Below are 20,000 nucleotides of genomic sequence, written 5' to 3' on the forward strand. Positions count from 1 at the left end.
TTTACATATATGTATATATAACAATTCTGATTTTATTAAACAATTTTATATATATATATATATATATATATATATATATATCTTTTCATTTTTCATGTCAAATATTTGGAATTTTTTACGATCTTCGAATTTAAAATATATTAAAAGATAAATGAAGAAAAAGAAAAGAGGGTCGAATTAAAGTTCTCTCTCTCTCTCTTTCTCTCTCTTCCTCTCTTATTCTTTTTCTTTTTTTTTTCTTTTTCTGTTTCTTCTCCAATCGTATTTATCGCAGTATAAAATTTGTTTCATACATCGATAATCATCGAAATGACACTTACTTGAAATTTGATGGCGTCACGCTCGATCTGCGACATATTCTTGAAAATGGTATCGATAATGCCAACGAATTTGTCACGGTCCAAAAAGCTCGCTTGGTCCTTCTCGAAGAAATCGATGAAATCGTACAGAATGAAATAAGTTCCTGAAACAAAAATTTTCAAGTTTCCGTTTACCAACTTTCATCTGCATTTTAATAAATTACGAAGAGAAAACTCCCGTTAGTCTACGTTTTTATCAGAAGAAATTATATATGTTCGTGAGATTTATTCTCTCGAATATAGAAATATATTAATAATGTTAAAATGATTCCACGGTTAATAATAATGATTTTTAATTGAATTAATTTATTGATATCGTAAAAATGAAATTTTCCTAGATTTTTCTTTTTTATCTTTCTTCTTTCTTTTTTTCTTTGTTTTTTTTTTCTTCTTCTTCTTTTTCAATATTTTCAAACAAACGAACACTCCAAACAACATTATAATCGTATTCGATTATTGTCAGATATAAAAAATATATTATTAATAAATAGTCATTCGATATAGTAATCTTTCTAAAATAATTTCCGCAATAATAATATTCAATTAAATCAATTCGTCGATATCGACGATAATGAATTTTCCTGGATTTCTTATTTCTCTTTTATAATAATTTAAAACAAACAACATTACAATCGATCGGACTATTTCGTGGATATTAAAAGTTATATCATTAATAAAAAGTCATTCAACACAATAGTACTTTTTGAAAGCGATTTCTATAACAATTAAATGAGTTTTCAATTAAATGAAATCGATTAATCTCTTAAGAACGGCACTTTCGTCGATTTCATTTCTCTTTTCTTTTTCTTTTTTGTTCTTTTTTGTTAATTTCGAAACGAACATACTCGCTCAATCTTTGCTATCGATGATCGACGTAAAATCGTAATTGTTATTCTTTCTCACGTGGAATAATAAATCATTAGAAAGTAAATAAAATAATAAATTATTTCATCTCAATGATAAATTTGATTTTGCAAGAATTCGAGAACGAGACGTCTTTTTTTTTCCCTTGCATTAGTGCGTGACAAAAAAAAAAAAAAAAAAGAAGAAGAAAAAGAAAAAGAAGAAGAAGGAAGGAAAGAAAGAAAGAAAGAAAGAAAGAAAGAAAGGTAGAAAGAAAAATACATTTGGTAAGGAAAATTCCGAGGGTTTTTTGTCGGTTGCATTTATTAGACAGTCAGGAGAGATAGTTAGTAGTTCGGTGCACGTAGACGCGTCTAGAAACGGTGAGAAATAAGGAGACAGAAAAAGAGAGGAGTAGAGAGGGAAAAGAGATAGAGAGAGATAAAGAGAGAGAGAGAGGGGAAGAGAGAGAGATAGAGAGAGGGAGAGATAGTGAGAGAAAACAGAATACTCGAGAAACACGACGACGACGACGACGACGACGACGACGACGACGAGGACGACGTCGACGAGAGGGTTTGGGTGGTGAAGGGGAAAGAGAAAAGGGAGGGATAATGTTTATGCGGTGTACACTTTAAGCCGGACGGTATCAGTGGATTAGCCGCGATATTTTACAAAGTAGAGGGAAAAGTGAGATAAGAAGAAGATGGTATACGATAAGAGGATATAGTAAGAGCAGTTATGGTAGCACATTTTTGGTAGTACGAAACGCTTTTGTATTTTTATTTATTTTTTTTCTTCTTCTTCTTCTTCCTTTTTTATTCTTTCTTTTTTTCTTTCTTTCTTTCTTTTTTTTTTACCCTGACCTTTTTCCTCCTTACTTATAACTTTTTCCATATATGTTCATATGTACACACGCATACACGCACACACACACACACACATATATATGTATATGCATGTATATATAAGTATACGTAGACGTGAATCTAACACAAAAGCATCATTTCTTTTTCGCAATGTAAAACCAGCGTCAGCTAACCTCGCTAGCTCGAGTTCTCTAGGCTTTGAAATGCCTAGGGATGACTTTAAAAAGGATTCTTTCGGGGAAAATGCATTTTTCCCGATATAAAGGATTTCCCTTAGTCAGGTTGCCGAAAGAAAGAAAGAAAGAAAGAAAAAAAGAAAGGAAGGAAGGAAGGAAGGAAGGAAGAAAAAGAGAAGGAAAAGGAAGAAAAAAAAAAAGAAAAAGAAAGAAAGAAAAGAAAAAAAAAGAATGAAAGAAAGAATATAGATTGTAAATATTTTTCATAACATCGACGACACATACCATCCTTGTTCCTCCCCCGCACTATCTCAGATGTCTCTGAGAATACATATTGTCCTGTGTATGCAGAAACGTGTGCATGGTAAATATGTGTATTCTCGTATAAATAGAAATGTTCGAGATTCGCCGGAGGGTTGCCATTCGTCTTATACATACCGAACGCGTTATACCCTGGTACATACATTAGTGTATACGTCTATGGTAGATGAGAGAAGAGGGATATTTCTTATATCTATATTTTTCTTTTTTCTATTTGTTTTTTTTTTCTTCTTCTTCCTTTTTCTTTTTTTTTTCTTTTTTTTTTTACATCTTTCGATTCGGAGGACTCATCCCGGAGGGCTGCTCGTAAAAAGAACATCAGAATTTCTTTTAATTTTCTCTTTGAAGTTAGAGAGAGAGAGAGAGAGAGAGAGAGAGAGAGAGAGAGAGAGAGAGAGAGAGAGAGAGAAGGGGGGGGGAAGAGATGACGATACTCGACGTTCTATTACACAATGGAAAATAAATATAATGGAAAAAAAAAATTAAATGTATAGAAAATAAAGAGAGAGAGAGAGAGAGAGAGAGAGAGAGAGAGAGAGAGAGAGAGAGAGAGAGCAGAGCAGAGATGTAGAGTTACTACATTTCTTTTTTTCTTTTTTTATTTCTTTTTATTTTTTATTTTTTTTTTTTTTTTTTTTATTCCTCGTCTCTTGGCACACGCGAGAAACTAAATATAGGGACACATGACGGAAGATAACGATGCCAGAATGACCACGTTGTCGTAAAAATAGCGAGCTTCTCGAGTGACCTTCGTGAGATATTTAGGACTACCGTGTAATCACCGGACGGCTTAAAGTCAACCCTCTTTCAACGTACCCTTCTGAATTATAAAAAAAAAAAAGAAAAAGAGAGAGAGAGAGAGAGAGAGAGAGGGAATCATTGCCCGTGGCCTTAACGCCAAGTTCTCCTTATGCCAACAGTTCGACGACGTATTTCCTTTTTCATTTTTTCATTTTTTGTTTTTTTTTTTTTTTTCTTTTTTTTCCATTTTTCTTTTTCCTCCTTTTACAACAGTTCATTTAATTTCAATTAAATGCGGAAGAGAGAGAGAGAGAGAGAGAGAGAGAGAGAGAGAGAGAGAGAGTGAGAGAGAGATGGGGGAGGGGGTTGGGAGGGGAAATTAGTCGAATTTTTTTTTGACATTTGGTGCAAAAAAAATATTCTTCCCTTAATGAGATGATAACGAACGAAAAGAAATTAAACAAATATATGAAGGATAAAAGGTACCATAAAGTTCATAACATTTTCGTGTAACATTTTACTCTTTTCTCTTTATAATTTTATTGTCGTTTATTATCTTGAAATAGAACAGCTATCAATCTAATGTCAACTATCAATATTATAAATTCAAAAGGGGTCATAAAGTATTTTATATATATATATATATATATATATATATACATACTGGTAATACGATAAGGGTCGACATTAAAACGAATAATCTCGAATCTCCGAATGACTTTTAACAATAAAAGGGAAAAGGAGAAGGGGAAGGGAATCTTGAAGTACTTTCTTTAGAATCTTCGAAGAACTTCGAGAAACTTGGATTTAAATTGGAATATTAAGAATTAACTGTGAAGGAAGAATTAAGGTTAGTTACGTTTTCGAAATCGAGAACACGCGATCATGTTATTTCTTTTTTCTTTTTTTCTTTTTTTCTTTTTTTTGTTTTTCTCTTTTTTTCTTCCTGTAAAAATTATGAGAGGACGTTTTAATATATGAAAGGAGGACGATGCTAAGAATATATGTATCTGTCTCTCTCTCTCTCTCTCTCTTTCTTTCTCTCTCTCTCTCTCTCTGTCTCTCTTTTCTCCTTTTCTTTTTTTTTCTCTGTCTTATTTCTTTGTCTTCGTCTTTCTAAAAAGAAAATATAGTCTTTTCTCTGTTCTTCTTTTTCTTATTATTTCTCTTCGTGAGAACAAGCAAGGAGAAAGCAGGTGTAGATATGTTCCTTCTCTCTTCCTCTCTTTCTTTCTTTCTCTCTCTCTCTCTCTCTCTCTCTCTCTCTCTCTCTTTCCCTCTCTTTCATTTTCTCTCTTTCTCTATTTTTTTCATCTTTCTTTCTTAAAGAAAAAAAAAGTATCCTTATTTCCGTAGCATTCGCACAACGTACTTCCTACATCGATATTGAACGTGTAAACGAGAACGACATAACTATAAGGCAAATACGAAAAAGTATCTATTTTATATATATATATATATATATACATATATATATATATATTAACGTGCATATAGGTATTAGATTTGCTTTTAGATTCTTTCTATAATTGAGCCTGCCTTAACTTTTCCTCCAATATCCTCTTTATCAAATAAATAAATATATATATATATATATATATATATATATATATATATATATATATATATACGCACATATACACACATACACATTTATAAGGATATCCAATCATCTCGCTCATCATATTTCCACGCCAATTTATTTTCTTTTAACGCGTTAACAATTTCTCCTTATGCTTTACCACCTCTATTATGTTTTTTGGTCAAAAAAACTTCCTTCCTTCCTTCCTTCCCTCCCTCCTTCCTTCCTTCCTTCCTTCCTTCCTTCCTTCCTTCCTTCCTTCCTTCCTACTTTCTTTCCTTCTTTTTTCGGTACTCTGATATTTTTCTATTCCCAACAGCTCCGTAGAAAAGCTTCTGTTCCGGACCACTTCATCCCATGCTTACCACCCTTTCACGGTGCTTGGCACGCCCTCGCTTTTCTTTCCAACCCGCTAACCCCACCTCCCACCTCCCATCTACCTTTCTTCCTTCTAGTTTTCTTCTACCTTCTTCTTTTACCTTCTCTATCTTTTCTTCTTATTGATCGTTCTTCTGTTGCAAATATGTATGGAAAGAAAAAAAAAAAAAAAAAAAAGAAAAAAAGAAAAAAAAAAAGAAAACAAAAGGAATAATTTGAATTTGTCGCAACTTTTTCATTGAAATTATTCGACAATCCGATCTGTATTAATGTCCGTTGTTCGCTTGTTTGTTTGTTTGTTTATTTGTTTCTTTGTTCATTTTTCTTCTTCTATTATTTTTCTTTTTCTTTGCTTTTTTTTTTTTTTTGTTTTTTGTTTTTTGTTTTTTAAATCTTTGAACAAAGATCTCCCTAAATGAACATTCGTAGGGATAAATGAAAATATCCTTTTATTTGATATGAGCGAATATTTTTATTATGCGTTTAATATATAATTTTTTAATTTTTTTGTTTTTTCCTCTCTGTGATACACCATCATAATGGAAATTAGTATTGAAGGATTTTTGCTTGAAAAAAAAAAAAAAACAAAGAAAAAACAACAAAAAAATTATGGACGATTTCTTTTTTGTTCTCTCTTTTTCTCTCTCTTTTTTTTGGACTAAACGAAATTTAGCCAAATCCATTCTATTTCTTCATTGATCCATTCTCCTTGAAAGTATTGGCAATAGAAGGACGAATATCAGAAATGAAGAAACCATTACATACATATGGTGGCATGTGCAATTGAGTTACTGTTTTTAGATGGGATCTTTCTTTCTTTTTTTTTTTTTTTTTTTTTTTTATCTGGGTCACTGAGTACAGGATCATCGGTTGTATGTTACAACAGTGAACATGTGTCCCGTATTTTAAATGGCATACGACTTTAATAAATTGTAATCCTTTGAGAAAATTCAATCGGAGAAATATGACTTTTCAAAAATACATATAAAAGACAATAATTATTGTGGTGGGTATTTGTGTTTGGACGAAAAAGAAAAAAGGAAAAAGAAAAAAAGAAAAAAAAAATATATATATATATATATATATTTAAAGAATAAAGAATAAATAAAGAACGATTTCTTTTTTCTTTAAAATAAAACCAAAAAAAAAAAGGAAAAAAAAGGAAAAAAAAGAAACAAGAAAAAAAGAAAAGATATAAGGAATGAGAAATAATTAGATGAAGAGACCACCCTTCGAAGATAATATCTTTTCCGATAAACGAAAGAACAAATGGAAATTATTCCAACTTAATCTAGGTCATGGTTCGGATAATCCGTCTCGTTAGTTATTCCTCCTTTACTCGTTTGTCCCTCAGAGTAAACTTATGGATATCTACCTATCCGATCCCATCCCCTGTTCCGCCCTACTCTGGTCTCCCCTGCCCTGTCCCACCCCATTCTATCCTTATCATCAGCATCCCCGTTTTCACGAGTTGCCATTCTGATCGAATATCGAACTCCGGAATATTGAATGAGATTTTTTTGAAATGTCGCATATCGTTACGAATCTTTAAATCTATTAATTCTTCGCAATATCTTTTCTCAAAGTTAGTTATTTTTTTCGTCCAAAAAAGAAAAAAAAAAAAAAAGAAAGAAAGAAAGAAAATAAGAAAGAAAAGAAAAAGAATAATCGATAATATCGATATTAGACTAATGATAAATTAGAAAGCATCATAACTTATAAATATCTACTTGGTAATGATAATATCGAAATATGTACATGTATATGTATATGGATATGTATATGAATATATATATATATATTTTTTTTTTATATAACGACAAAGACTACGACTATTTTTGAAACTTCGACGATGACGTTAACTCGTTATAGCTTTTCAGGAATTTAATGATAATGGGATATGCAATGAGATAAACGATAAGAACAATTAATCGATTGAGCGAGTACGCGTGACTATCGGTGAATTATTTTTTTTTCTTTTTTTTTTTTTATTTTTAATGCCGACTTTTTAAAAGCAAAAAAGAAAAAGAAGAATATAATTCACCGATTGCAGATCTTTTGAAAATGTTCTCTTAATGATTATCCTGATAAATCATTAATTATTGACATTCGTATATTAAAAATTTCCCTTTGAATCAAGTCGAATCGAATGATCGATTAATAAATCTTTTCAAATGAACTTTTACCTATCCATCCACGTAAATAAGTAAATAAATAAGTAACTAACCAAGTAAATAAGTAAGTAAATAAATAAGTAAATAAGTATAAACGTTACGTCTAGTACATTGTAAGTATGAAGGTATTAATGAATCTCATCTAATACATAAAAAAAAAAAAGGAAAAAAAACGACAGATAGATATATTTAAAGGGAAAGAAAGACGATTTAGAAGGGCTCGTTAAGTTTTCTTTTCACCGATAAACGAGATACTTCTAGCGTTTATCGTGTTCCTACCAACCAACTCGAAAAGCATCACAATAATACAATCTGTTTTTCTTTCGACGAACAGTAACAATGAAGAAAGCTTGGATTGGCATTTTTTTTTAGAGATTGGGATGAGGTAAAGGAAAGAATGAACAGAGAAAAGAACGAACGAACGAACGAAAGAAAGAAAGAAAAAAGGACGCCTTGAACATACTTTGACCACGATCCAATTAAAACTTGCACGCGAGAAAGAAAAGTCGCAAGAAAGAATAGAATCAAGGATGATAATCAACGTGTGAACATTTGATTATTATCTTCGTAATAAAAGTCGTTTGGAAATGATCATTGTCAGAAAAGAGAGAGAGAGAGAGAGAGAGAGAGAGAGAGAGAGAGAGAGAGAGAGAGAGAGAGATAGAGGAAAGAGAAAGAAAAAAAAGTGAAGAAAATGTCTCTCTCTCTCTCTCTCTCTCTCTCTCTTTTTTAATTATGTTTATTCTTGGTTTTTCGTATTACGAAGAAAAATCAAATCAACATTTTTTTTTTTTTTTACGAATTATTTCCATCGCATTATCGTTTCGTTTGTCATTGATATTATTCGCCAATTTGTGTTTCTTTATTTTAACATAGAAAATTTGAATGAATTATGAGAATGCGTGATTTTCTACTAAAAAACGTGTACTACTATTACTATTAATATTACTACTACTACTACTATTATTACTACTATTGTATTAGGTAGATTGTAAACAGTATTTTTGAGATTTAAGGGTGGTAAAGTGTAGGAGAGGGTGGAACGGTCGTAAAACGTTGCGACGAGACTTTACCAAAAAGGGGACGACTTATGTTCGTCCAACGACAAAAGGAGAACTTATTTATGGCTTATATAAGATGAAAATACCAAAAAAGCTTTTTGAGATTTCTTTCACTTCGAATCGAAGACAAAAACTCTATCGCAAGTCTTAATAAGGTTTCTTAGAAAACTTTACGATTATTATTTTTCTTTCTCTCTCTTGTTTTTTCTTTTTCTTTTTTATTTTTATTTTTATTCTTATATGTATGTATATATATATATGTGTTATATATGAACCTTTAAGAATCTTTAATTACATCATTAATCGTCAAATATAATTTTCTATATATTTCTTTATATAACGCGTACGATTCTATCTAAAGAAAAGAAAGTAAAGAAAAAGAGAGAGAGAGAGAGAGAGAGAGAGAGAGAGAGAGAGAGAGAGGAGAACAAATTATTCGTAACAAAAAAACAAAAAAAAAAAAAGTAATAATAAAGTAAGAAGGAAAAAAGAAATTAAGAATTTTTTAATAATTAATTGACGAGTAAAGCGATCGATTGAAAAAAAAAAAAATTCTCAAATAAATTTGATCCAAATGATAAATAATAATTGTGATTGTAATTTGAAGGAGTAGATGGAGGAGGGGGGGGGCAAAAGGGGAAGGTTAAGGAAAAAATGAAAAAAGAAGTAAAAGAAAAGAAAAGAAAAGAAAAAACTGCTATTTCTGTGTATTCGTATATACGAGAGAGAGAGAGAGAGAGAGAGAGAGAGAGAGAGAGAGAGAGAGAGAGAGAGAGAGAGAAGGCGAAACAATAACAATTTTCCCTGGCTTGCCTTCGGCAGACCTTTTTACTGTCATCGCTGAGAGAAAATCCCTCTTGCCGTCTCTCTACCGCCGGTAGTGAAAATGGAAACGTATTTCCGACGTCGAAGGCGGTCCAAATTCAAAAGAACTCAATTACGAATCGCCCCCTGAAAACTTGCCCGCGGCATCGTGTCAGATTTTCGCGTATACCGACGGAGAAAAACTGAAAAGAGAGACAAAGACATAAAGAGAAATGTTGTTAGGTTAAAGCTTGAAAAAAGATAGATAGATTGAGAGAGAGAGAGAGAGAGAGAGAGAGAGGGAGAGAGAGAGAGAGAGAGAGAGAGAGAGAGAGAGAGAGAGAGAGAATAAAACAAATATATTTTCTATCGGCCTAGTAAACTAGAGAAAGTTCGTTGGTAATTCAATAAATAATCATTCCAAATGATCGAATAAAATTTTTAATATTATTGATAATTATATAATTAAAAACAAAGAAAAAGAAAAGAAAATGATAGAAGATATTAAATTTTATTTTTAAAAGTATTCCCGATAGAAAAATAATAATGATAATAATAAGTGTGATTAAAGAAAAAAAGGCAAAAAAAGAAAAGGAAACAAAAGACAAAAAAAAAAAAAAAGAAATACGGTCAAATCCCGATTTAATACAAATTTAAGAATTGTTCGAATGAAAAAAGAAAAAGGAAAAGAAATGATACAATGCAGGGAGGAACGCGAGAATGAACTGACATAAGATATAGAAAAAAGAAAAAGAAAATAAAGAGAGAGAGAGAGAGAGAGAAGTTAAAAAAGAGAAAGAAAAAGAAGAAGAAGGGAAGAAAAAAAAAGAGAGAGATATGGTAAGGTAAGGGGCGGCGTCGAGTTTGCAACGTCCTCGAGAGGTTATGGTTGAAGAGAGAAGGGCTTGGAAAGCTGCACGAGCAGCTCGGCTGCCTACCCCCGGACTCACCCATCTCTATCGATTCAACACCACCAACTTGTTGGCTACCTTCATTGTCGTGGCACCGACGATTTTCCCGGCGCGCCCTCGAAATTCATCCCTTGTAGTCGAAAAGCCTCGAGTACCTTGCTCTCGACACTCGTTCGAACATTTTCCGACCTCTCGTCTTCCTCATCTCGCATTACCTTTTTTCTTTTCTTTTCTTTTCTTTTCTTTTCTTCTCTTCTCTTTTCTTATTTTTTGTTTTCTTTTTTACTTCTTTTTTTTTCTACCCCATCACGTCATCACACCATACCACACCACACCCCTTAAGACATCGTGTTCTTTCTTTGTTACTTATTCTCTCTCTTTCTCTCTCTCTCTCTCACACACACTCTCTCTCTCTCTCTCACTCTCTCTTTCAAACTATAGATAAAATATATATTTCTACATTAATTTTATATCCCATAAAAATTTCGATCTTTATTGTATATTTGTAAATATTGAAAGTTTAAAGAACGCGATTGGGGTGGGGAGGTGGGAGTGGGGAGGGGCGGGGACGGGGGGGGACGGGGGGGCGGGGGGGGGGGGAGGTTGGTAAAGAAAAAAAATTGCGCAAAAATACAATCGATCAGTGTAAGATTTTTTAGGTGAAAAAAAAAAAGGAAAAACAAAGAAGAAAAAAAAAGAAAGGAGAAAAGAAAAAAGAAAATAGATCCTACAGATCGATAATATTAATCTAAATAATTTTTCTCTTATACACCTGTAGATCGGTGAAGATAATATTTCTCAACGATACGTTCAATCAATACATTTTCATTCGTTTCCATTCCCTTATCGTTATCGTTAATTACGTTCGTGTTAAACTTACTCCGTATGTTAATTAAGCGAGTAATCATTTTTGTTTGACAAATTCGTCAAGGCTAATCCAGGAACGTATCGCTGCTATATTAGATTTCCTTCTTTCTTTTTTTTCCTTTCTTTCTTTTTTTTCCGTTTCTTTTTTTCTTTTCTTTTTTTTTTTCTTTCTTTTTTTTTCTTTTTCTTTTTTTTTTTCTTGTCCTCTCTCCGATCAAGATCACCTTTTCAAGGATCCTAAGGTTGAAAATATGATGGAAGATAGAGTGAATGAAAAAATGAAAAAGAGAGAGATAGAGAAAGAGAGAGGGAGAGAGAGAGAGGGAGAGAGAGAGAGAGAGAGAGAAAGAGAAAGAGTCTTAATTACCAAGCTCGATGAATATCACGGTTCTCGACTGTCGTCACGCACGAAGTATTTCATTCTAAAGTGGTGGATGGGGGTGACACACACACAGAGAGAGAGAGAGAAAGAGAGAGAGAGAGAGAGAGATTTTTTAAAGTAAATCAACGCCTTGACACGCGACAAAATCAAAAGAAATTTATGACACTGAGAGAATCAGACGAGATATTTTATTCCTACACACATATATATATATATATATATATATATATATATATATATATATATATAAAAAGAAGAGAAAAAAATTATATATATGTATATATATATATATATATATATCGTTTTTATAATTTGAAAAATTCTTTTTCTTTTCTTTTTTTTTCAAATTAATAATCCAATATTCGTTATTCGTAATTAATATAAAAACGAAACTAAATGCTTATGCAATTTTATATATGAAAGTTAAGGGTTTTACGGTTAACATCTTTTAAAAAAAAATATTCTTTACATTTCGTAGAAACAAAGAAAAAACATGTACGCAAGAAAAATATACGTAGTTAACAATATACAAAATCTAAATGATTTCGATCATGTTTCACGTGAGCTTGTTATCTATCGAGAATTTGATATCTATGAATCTCATACGTGATATTATCGATTTTATAAACTATACCAAATTTGAAACGAGTTAGATTCATTATTCTTGTTCGTATTCTTTTTTTTTCTTTTTCTTTTTTCTTTTCTTTTCTATTCTTCTTCCTCTCTTTAAGTTTTTATTCGATTGAGAAATGAAACGACGATGTTTCGAAATGATTTAATATTTTAGAAAATCCCATTTCGAAATATTGTATTTATTTTCTTTTTTTTTTTCTTTTTTCTTCTCTTTTCCTTTTCTCTTTTCTTAATTCCTTCTTCTTCTCCCCCCCCCCCGCCCCCACTCTTCCCACCGTCCTTTCTTTTCTTCTTCTTTTATTCATAATAATTTAACCAATCAAGAGAATTTATTTCGATCGTATCGTTAATCGTAATATAATGAATGCCGTGTACATATATACAATGGCCGTAGAATCGTGAATCGATCGAAGTTATGAGAAAATACACGGGCACACATTTGTTTTCCTTAACAAAACAATAATATACTATTGCTATGATCAAATGTTTGATTAAACTACATTGGGATAATCGAATGTTTGATTAAATTGTGTTCGAGTAATCGAGATTCTACCGTATAAACAGATTGTTCTGGTTCACCGTGTGCAACTATTTCACTCTTTATCTCTCTCACTCTCACTCACTCACTCACTCACTCACTCACTCTATCTCTATCTCTATCTCTATATCTATCTCTATTCGATCTCAGAAATAATGAAAAAGATGAGTTATTTTACGTTGCAAAAGAAGAAATTTTTTTTTACGAACATCAGCGTAACTTAATACATATATAATATATGCATATATACATATATCAACCAATCATCTTTCTTCGCGATTACGAGAAGAATATTTCTTTATTACATATAAAGATAAGGAAAAGGAAATTATGATGAAGATTACCAGGATAAGGTCAAGAGAAAGGATAATAAAATGAGAAAATGTAGAAGAAGATGAAGACGAAGAAGAAGAAGAAGAAGAAGAAGAAGAAGTAAAAGTAGCAAAAGAAGTAGAAGACGTAAAGACGAACTGGATGGACTCGTTTCAATATAATTTACCTAACGAGGCCAATTGCCATTGTGACGAATTTTCAAGTTTCCAGAATAAATTCAATGACGCGGTGAGGCGATAAAGCTGAGTAGAATTGGTGGGTGTTGGCGTAAAAATGAAGAAAAAGAAAAAAAAAAACGAGAAAGAGAGAGAGAGAGAGAGAGGGGGAGAGAGAGAAAAGGAAAAGAGTGCAAAAAAAAAATACCAGAGAAAACTGGAAGAACTTTTTTTTTTTACAGCTAACTTATAGAGAGATAGCTTTCGTAGTTATGAGCGAATGGTAATTTTCGAGATATCGAACTTATATTTTCGTTCGCTCTATTCGTTCTTTACTTTCTAATCTTCCTTCTTTTATTTCTCTCTTTTTTTTCTTTTTTTTTTTTTTCTATTTATTTATTTATTTCTACCTCACTCTGTTTTACGGTTTAGAAAATTTCTTCGGGAAAAATAATAAAGAAGGAAAGAGAAATTCGTTTCTATTATTATTTCAATATTATTAATTCTTTTATATTAAAATGAATTTCGAAGTTTTAATATTTCATTAAATAGATTATAATAAATAAATATATATATATAAGGAAAGATGAAAAAAAAAAAAAATGTTTTGTTCGTTGAATTAAAAATTTTCGGGATAACTTGTATCGGTTATAAAAATAATCTGTTTTAAATCGTCGAACGGATTAAAATGTAAAATGTATTAACGATTGGAATATGTTATTTATATTTGCAATTCAGTTTTCTACTTTTCCTTCATTCTTTAATTTCTTTCTTTCTTTTTTTTTCTTTTTTCTTTTTCATTGCAAAAAGGGCTTGGAAATTCTAGACGAGAAAAATGTTCGAGAGGGTAAAAAAAAAAAAAAAAAAAAAAAGGAAAAAAAACATTTGCGCACGATGGGAATAACTATGCTCGTTTTACAGACATTAGCATTGCATGTAAAACTGTTGGAATGCGTTTGCTTTTATCGCCCTTACAAATCGAAGAGAAAATATAAAAAAAAAAAAAGAAAACCGAAACGAGAGTTCGTTCGTATTACATTTGAAAGAGTGCACTCGATTCTTTAGACGTATCTCTATAGTTTTATTCACTCGTTCATACGTATGTATAATACTATTCATACTTACGAAAAAGAAAATGCGAGCTCGAGTTTATTCGATCGTCGTAAAAACGATTATCGCATTTCTGAACGTTGGAATAACTATCACGATGAAAGATCGTATCACATCACATCACGATTCGATTCGATTCGATTCATATCGTATCGTACGAACTACTTTTCTTTTCCTTTCTAATTCTTCCTTTTTCCTTTTCTTTTTTTCTTTTTTTTTTTCCACTCCACCTTTCATTCACGTCTTTTTTCAAACGTTATATTCATACATCGAATAAAACTTCATCAGCTTACGATTTTTGTTGCCTATCAAAACGAGATCATCGTATAATAATTTAATAATCGCATGAAAATAAATAATTGAATGATATCCGCGAATTAATCAGTTAATTATTTAATTGGATTGTCAAATATATTTTTATTTTTATACTTCGAAATGTCCAATATCTTTCTTAGATCGAATTAGAAATGACGATGGGAATTATTAATATGTATCAAAAACTCATTGAATCAAGTCGTTATACGTTTTATTATTTAAATGATTAAAAGAGAATGATATCATTCTCGGGAAATGATCTATTTGGACTGTTTCATTTACGAATTTTTTTTTTTTCTTTTTCCTTTTCTTTTTTTCTTTTTTTTTTTTCTTTTTTTTTTGCTTCGTAAATAAAATTACCAAGTCTAAAAACTGAAGAGAAAAAAGGATCTATCGAAACGTTCTCAAGACTCAAAACTAAACGAAATAAGATGAAGAAGTAAAAAATGAATAAATGAAAAAAAAAAAAAAAGAAAAAAAAGAAAAAAAAGAAAAAACAAAAAAGAAAAAGAAAAAAGAAAATATTCTCGCGAAAAATCGTCGATTCCTATGAGAATCATTGATTTTATAATTATAGAAATAAAATATAATGTATTAAGCGTTGCAGGGAGAGAGAGAGAGAGAGAGATAGATAGATAGACAGATAGAAAGAGAGAGAGAGAGAGAGAGAGAAAGAGAGATAAAAAAAAAAAGAAAAGAAAAAATAAGGTATAGATTTAGAACAGATGCAAAATGAATGAGAAGAAGGGTAAAAAGAAGGGACGGATTGGTCCGGGTATTAAGGGGAAGGGGTGGAGTGGGGAACGGGAAGGGAAGGATAGGAGATAGAGGATAAAAAGAAGTCCGGACGTTGTTCTCGTGTCGTGTCGAATGAGAAAGGCATAAATGCTATTCCAGTTACGAACGAACACGATTCGCATTTTTCACGATTCGTATTTTCCGGCGCTTTTCGTTCATCTACTCCTAAACTTTGGCCTTTCGTTCCGATCCAATATCTCCTTGTTCCTCGCGCGTCGCTGAAAATGCTGTTAACGAACGTCATTCAAAGACCGTATATCGGGAGGATCCTCTTTTTCTCTATTTTCTTTTTTTTTCTTTTATCTCTCTCTCTCTCTCTCTCTCACACACACACACGCACACATACACACTCTCTCTCTTTCAGTCTTTTCCTTTATCAATAAAATACGATAGGTGAACGAAATTTTTTATTTTCCCATCGAAAAACATTCCTCGAATTTATCTCATTTATATAATTTTTCAAACCTCAAAGGACACGCGGAAAATCATTTATTATCCAAATTTATTAATATTAAATATTTGCTACGTTTTCCTTTTTCTTTTCTTTTCTCTTTTTACTTTTTTTTTCTTTTTTTTCTTTTTTTTCTTTCTTTTTTTTTTTTTTTTTTCTTTTCTTTTTTTTTCTTTTTTTATTCGATCGATTATGAAGAAAAGGGGGGAAAAAGAAATAATAATAATAATAATAATAATAATAATAATAATAATAATAATAAATGAATTTACGTTAACGAGTTATCGTTCAATTGAAGAAAGCGTTTTACGAGGCACGAAAATTCCCTAACAAATGTGTAACAAAAACATTGAAATCCCATTCAATGAAAGTATTAACAATAAAATCTCGTTGTATTTAACAATAAACCCTATCTCTATCTCTATTTCTATCTCTTTCTCTTTTCATTCTCGATCTCTCGCTCTTTTGAATTTATCGTATGAAAAAGCATAGTTAAAGCAAATTTTTACATGAGTCCATTGAAAGTGCATACATACATAGATGGAAACGATAACACGTGAACGTTAATGTGTCTGTAAAAAAAAAAAATTTTCATCCCCCTTAGTTGGTATAATTAATTCGTTTAATTAACGTTGAATCTCTATTTTCTTTCTCTCTCTCTCTCTCTCCCTCTCTCTCTCTCTCTCTCTCTCTCTCTCTCTTTTCCTTCCCTCTTTCCTCCCCGCTTCACGTTTTTCTCTTTTTTTTTCTTTCTTTTCCTTTTTCTTTTTCTCCTCTTTTTTTTCGTTCTTTCTTTTTTTTTTTTTTTTATTTTCCTTTTTCTTTTAATTCATCGAAAAGAAAAAAGAGGAGAAAATAACATACAAACGAGAGAAAATGAGACCGTTCGTAGAAAATGGGAGAGGTCGTCTATCGTATCTTCGACACACGAATCGCGTGCAACGTTAGACTAAATTCGTCGATATACTCACCCACTTACTCACTCACTCACTCACTCACTCACTCACTCACTCACTCACTCACTCACTCACTTACTTACTTACTTACTTACTTACTTACTTACTTACTTACTTACTTACTTTTCGTTTCTACCAACGTTCATGTTTCAAAGAGAAAGCTTTCGCGGCTATACTCTAAAACCACCGACGAACCATAGTTATTATCACGTTTCTCTCACCTTTCTAACCAAAGCTGAATCCTTCAAAATGCTCGTTATTTCAGCAGACAACGGTGTCTCACAATCCTATCGCCATCGTAACCCTCGTCCTTAACCCCTCCATTCCCCCTCGACCCATCATCAATTCCCCACTAAAACCTCACCTCAACCTCCCTTCAACCCCCTTCAACTACATCCCAATTCTCAATCCTTCACCTTCTTTCGAGATATATCGATTAAAACGTCTACCCATTTCACGATTCTACCTTCTTCTTCCTTTTATTTTTCTTCTTCTTCTTCTTCTTCTTCCTCTTCTTTTTCTTTTCTATTTTTTTTTCCTTTCCTTTTTTTTTTGTTTTCTTTTCTTTCTTTCTTTCCTTCCTTCCTTCCTTCCTTCCTTCTTTCCTATCCTGAAAATCGTGGTTAAATAAACGTAAAGCCGGATAATCTGTTTCGTTCGCACGAGATATTCGAACGAAATAATATATCTCGAGATATACCTTTTTGAATTATCTATCCCATGAAATAGAAGATATTATTGTATTCTCCTAACAGATATATCTAATCGTAATCCTTCAATTAATTTTAAATCGAAATGATTTCATACGTTTTATTATAAATCGATTTTTCTCGTGTCGATCTAATACTTACGATGACGTATTAAATGTTACAAAAGAAGTGGATGAAAAAAAGGAAATGAAAAGAAAAGAAAAGAAAAGAAAAGAGAGAGATAACAAACGTCTTCGTTAAATTCTTTCAATTATTTAAGATGAGTTTGTAACTTAAAAAAAAAATATATATATATATATATGTATATAAAAATAAAAAGGAAGGGAAAAAAAAGTAAAAATGAAAGAATGAAAATAAATAAAAATAATAGAAAAACGAGAATAACGAAAGAATTGATAAATAAACGAAAGGATATAAATTTCATTTTTTCTTTTTTTTTTTTTTTTTTTTTTTTGTTTTTTTCTTTTTCATCCTTTCCCTGAAAGAAGAAGAAAATTTTATCGTGTTCGTTGATTTTCAATGTTCAGATATCTTGCTTTCATTTTTTTCCCTTATTATTCTTTTTCTTTTGCTTTTCTTTTTCTTTTTCTTTTTCTTTTTCTTTTTCTTTTTCTTTCTTTCGGCTAATTTCTCTCCGAGGATCTTGCAGGACGAGGCCACGCCATCTCGTTCTAATGCACGCCCACGAAAATATCGGTGGTTAGGTAGGTAGTACGTGGCGTTTTCGAGGAACGAAAGGAAACTAGGTCAGGGGTGCTCCATTTCGTTCGTACTCTCACCTCTGCGTGCTGTTGCTTCGGCAAATGGCCGAAGGGGGACGACGGAGATTACCTACGAGCGAACAAGTATATTGTTTTCCCTCTTCCATCAATGTACTTTATTCTTTGTCTTTTCTCACTCCTTCCCTCTCTCTCTCTTTCTCTCTCTTTCTCTCTCTCTCTCTCTCTCTCTCGTTCTTTTTCTCTTTCTCTTTCTCTTTCTCTTTCTCCCTTTCTTATAACGACGACGCGTCTGAATCAGAAGTACGAGAATAGTGGTGCGGTGCTTTTATTCGAATTTACTAAAAGAAAAATATCAGGAAAGGGAAAAGAAAAAAAGAAATGTTAAAGAAGTTGAATGGCATTGGGACGACATCGAATGGACGATAAAAAATTACCGAAGAAGAAAATAAAGAAAAAGAACAGAGAAAGAGAGAGAATTAAAAAAGACGAAGTATATGAATTCCATGATCATTTTGTGAATCATTGAGTTTTCTCTCTCTTTCTCTCTCTCTCTGTCTCTTTTTTTTTTTTTTTTTTTTTTTTTTTTTTATTCAAGAAAAAATAAGAAAACAAATAATGATTATGAGAAAATAAAAATACATTTTTCTTTTCTTTATTTCACATTATATTGTATTAAAAGAGAAATATCTCGTCGATCAGACATCTATAAAATATTTTATTACTTTGAGAAAACGTGTGGGTGGGGGTGGAGGAGGAGGAGGAGATCGGGGGAGGAAAGGAAATGGTTTATTTTTACTTTATGACATCTTCGTGACAAAATTTTCTTCCTCTTTTTCTTTTTTCTTTTCTTCTTCTTTTTATTCGTTTAAATCCTAAAAATCGATTATTATACCTTACTTCGTATTTCGATCGAAATTTTCTTCATCAAGCGTAATAGATCCATGAATTTGGAGATGGAATTCATGAATAGGGAAACGCTTTAACATTCTCATGACGTCACTCGACCCCACTTAAATATTCAACGAAATGAAGAAACTACGATTAGACGTACGAACAATTACAATAATAATAATAAGACTAAGAATAATAATAATAATAATAATAATAATAATAATAATAATAATAATAATAATAATAATAATAATAATATTCGAGATTTTCAAAAAGATCATGAATTCAACAGCTAGTATCGATTCTCCAAGGAGAAATATATGATTCTCCTGCGGCGAATTTTATCGTCGTTTTACGACCACTGAAAATCTTCAAATCTTCGCTCCGGTCGCGACGAGTAGTAAGTACGTAAAGTAAAAATAAAATGAAAAAAAAAAAAGAAAAAGAAAAAAAAAAGAAGAAGAAGAAGAAGAAGAAGAAGAAGAAAGGAAGAAATAAAAATGAAAGATTTCGAAATTTGAAATTTTATCTCGAACGAGTACGTAACGAATAAATAAATAAAAAAAAAAAAAAAAAAAAAAAAAAAAAAGAAAGAAAAAACAAGACAAAAGAAAGAAAGAAAAGAAAAAGATGATAAAAATGAAAGATTTCGAGGTTTAAAATTTTATTTCGAACAAGCGTATGTGTGGATTCTTTTTATCTTCGATCTTTCATTAACGATAAAATATCTTCTAACATTAATTTTAATTTATATATCTTGAAAGATATATTTTTTAAAGATTTCGCAATTCGATGTTATTATTTCTTCTTAACGTTATTCCGTTTTGTAATATCTATTAATTAATTATCACCTTTATATTGTTTATTATTGTTTTTTTTTTTTTTTTTCGTTCTCATCCATAACCACCCACTCACCCACC

At 31.2% G+C, this 20,000-nt stretch overlaps 1 protein-coding gene across 1 annotated transcript in view; it reads right to left on the reverse strand.

The window, feature by feature from the left end:
* Positions 1–20,000, reverse strand: part of LOC124950603 (acetylcholinesterase-like) — a 153,857-nt gene that overhangs the window by 50,099 nt on the left and 83,758 nt on the right. Inside the window, exon 2 of the mRNA XM_047497561.1 lies at positions 321–463. Coding sequence (XP_047353517.1) covers positions 321–463 — 143 coding nt within the window. The remainder of the gene's footprint in view (positions 1–320; positions 464–20,000) is intronic.

This window comes from Vespa velutina, chromosome 7 (genome assembly GCF_912470025.1).
Source record: "Vespa velutina chromosome 7, iVesVel2.1, whole genome shotgun sequence".
NCBI classification, from domain to species: Eukaryota; Metazoa; Arthropoda; class Insecta; order Hymenoptera; family Vespidae; genus Vespa; species Vespa velutina.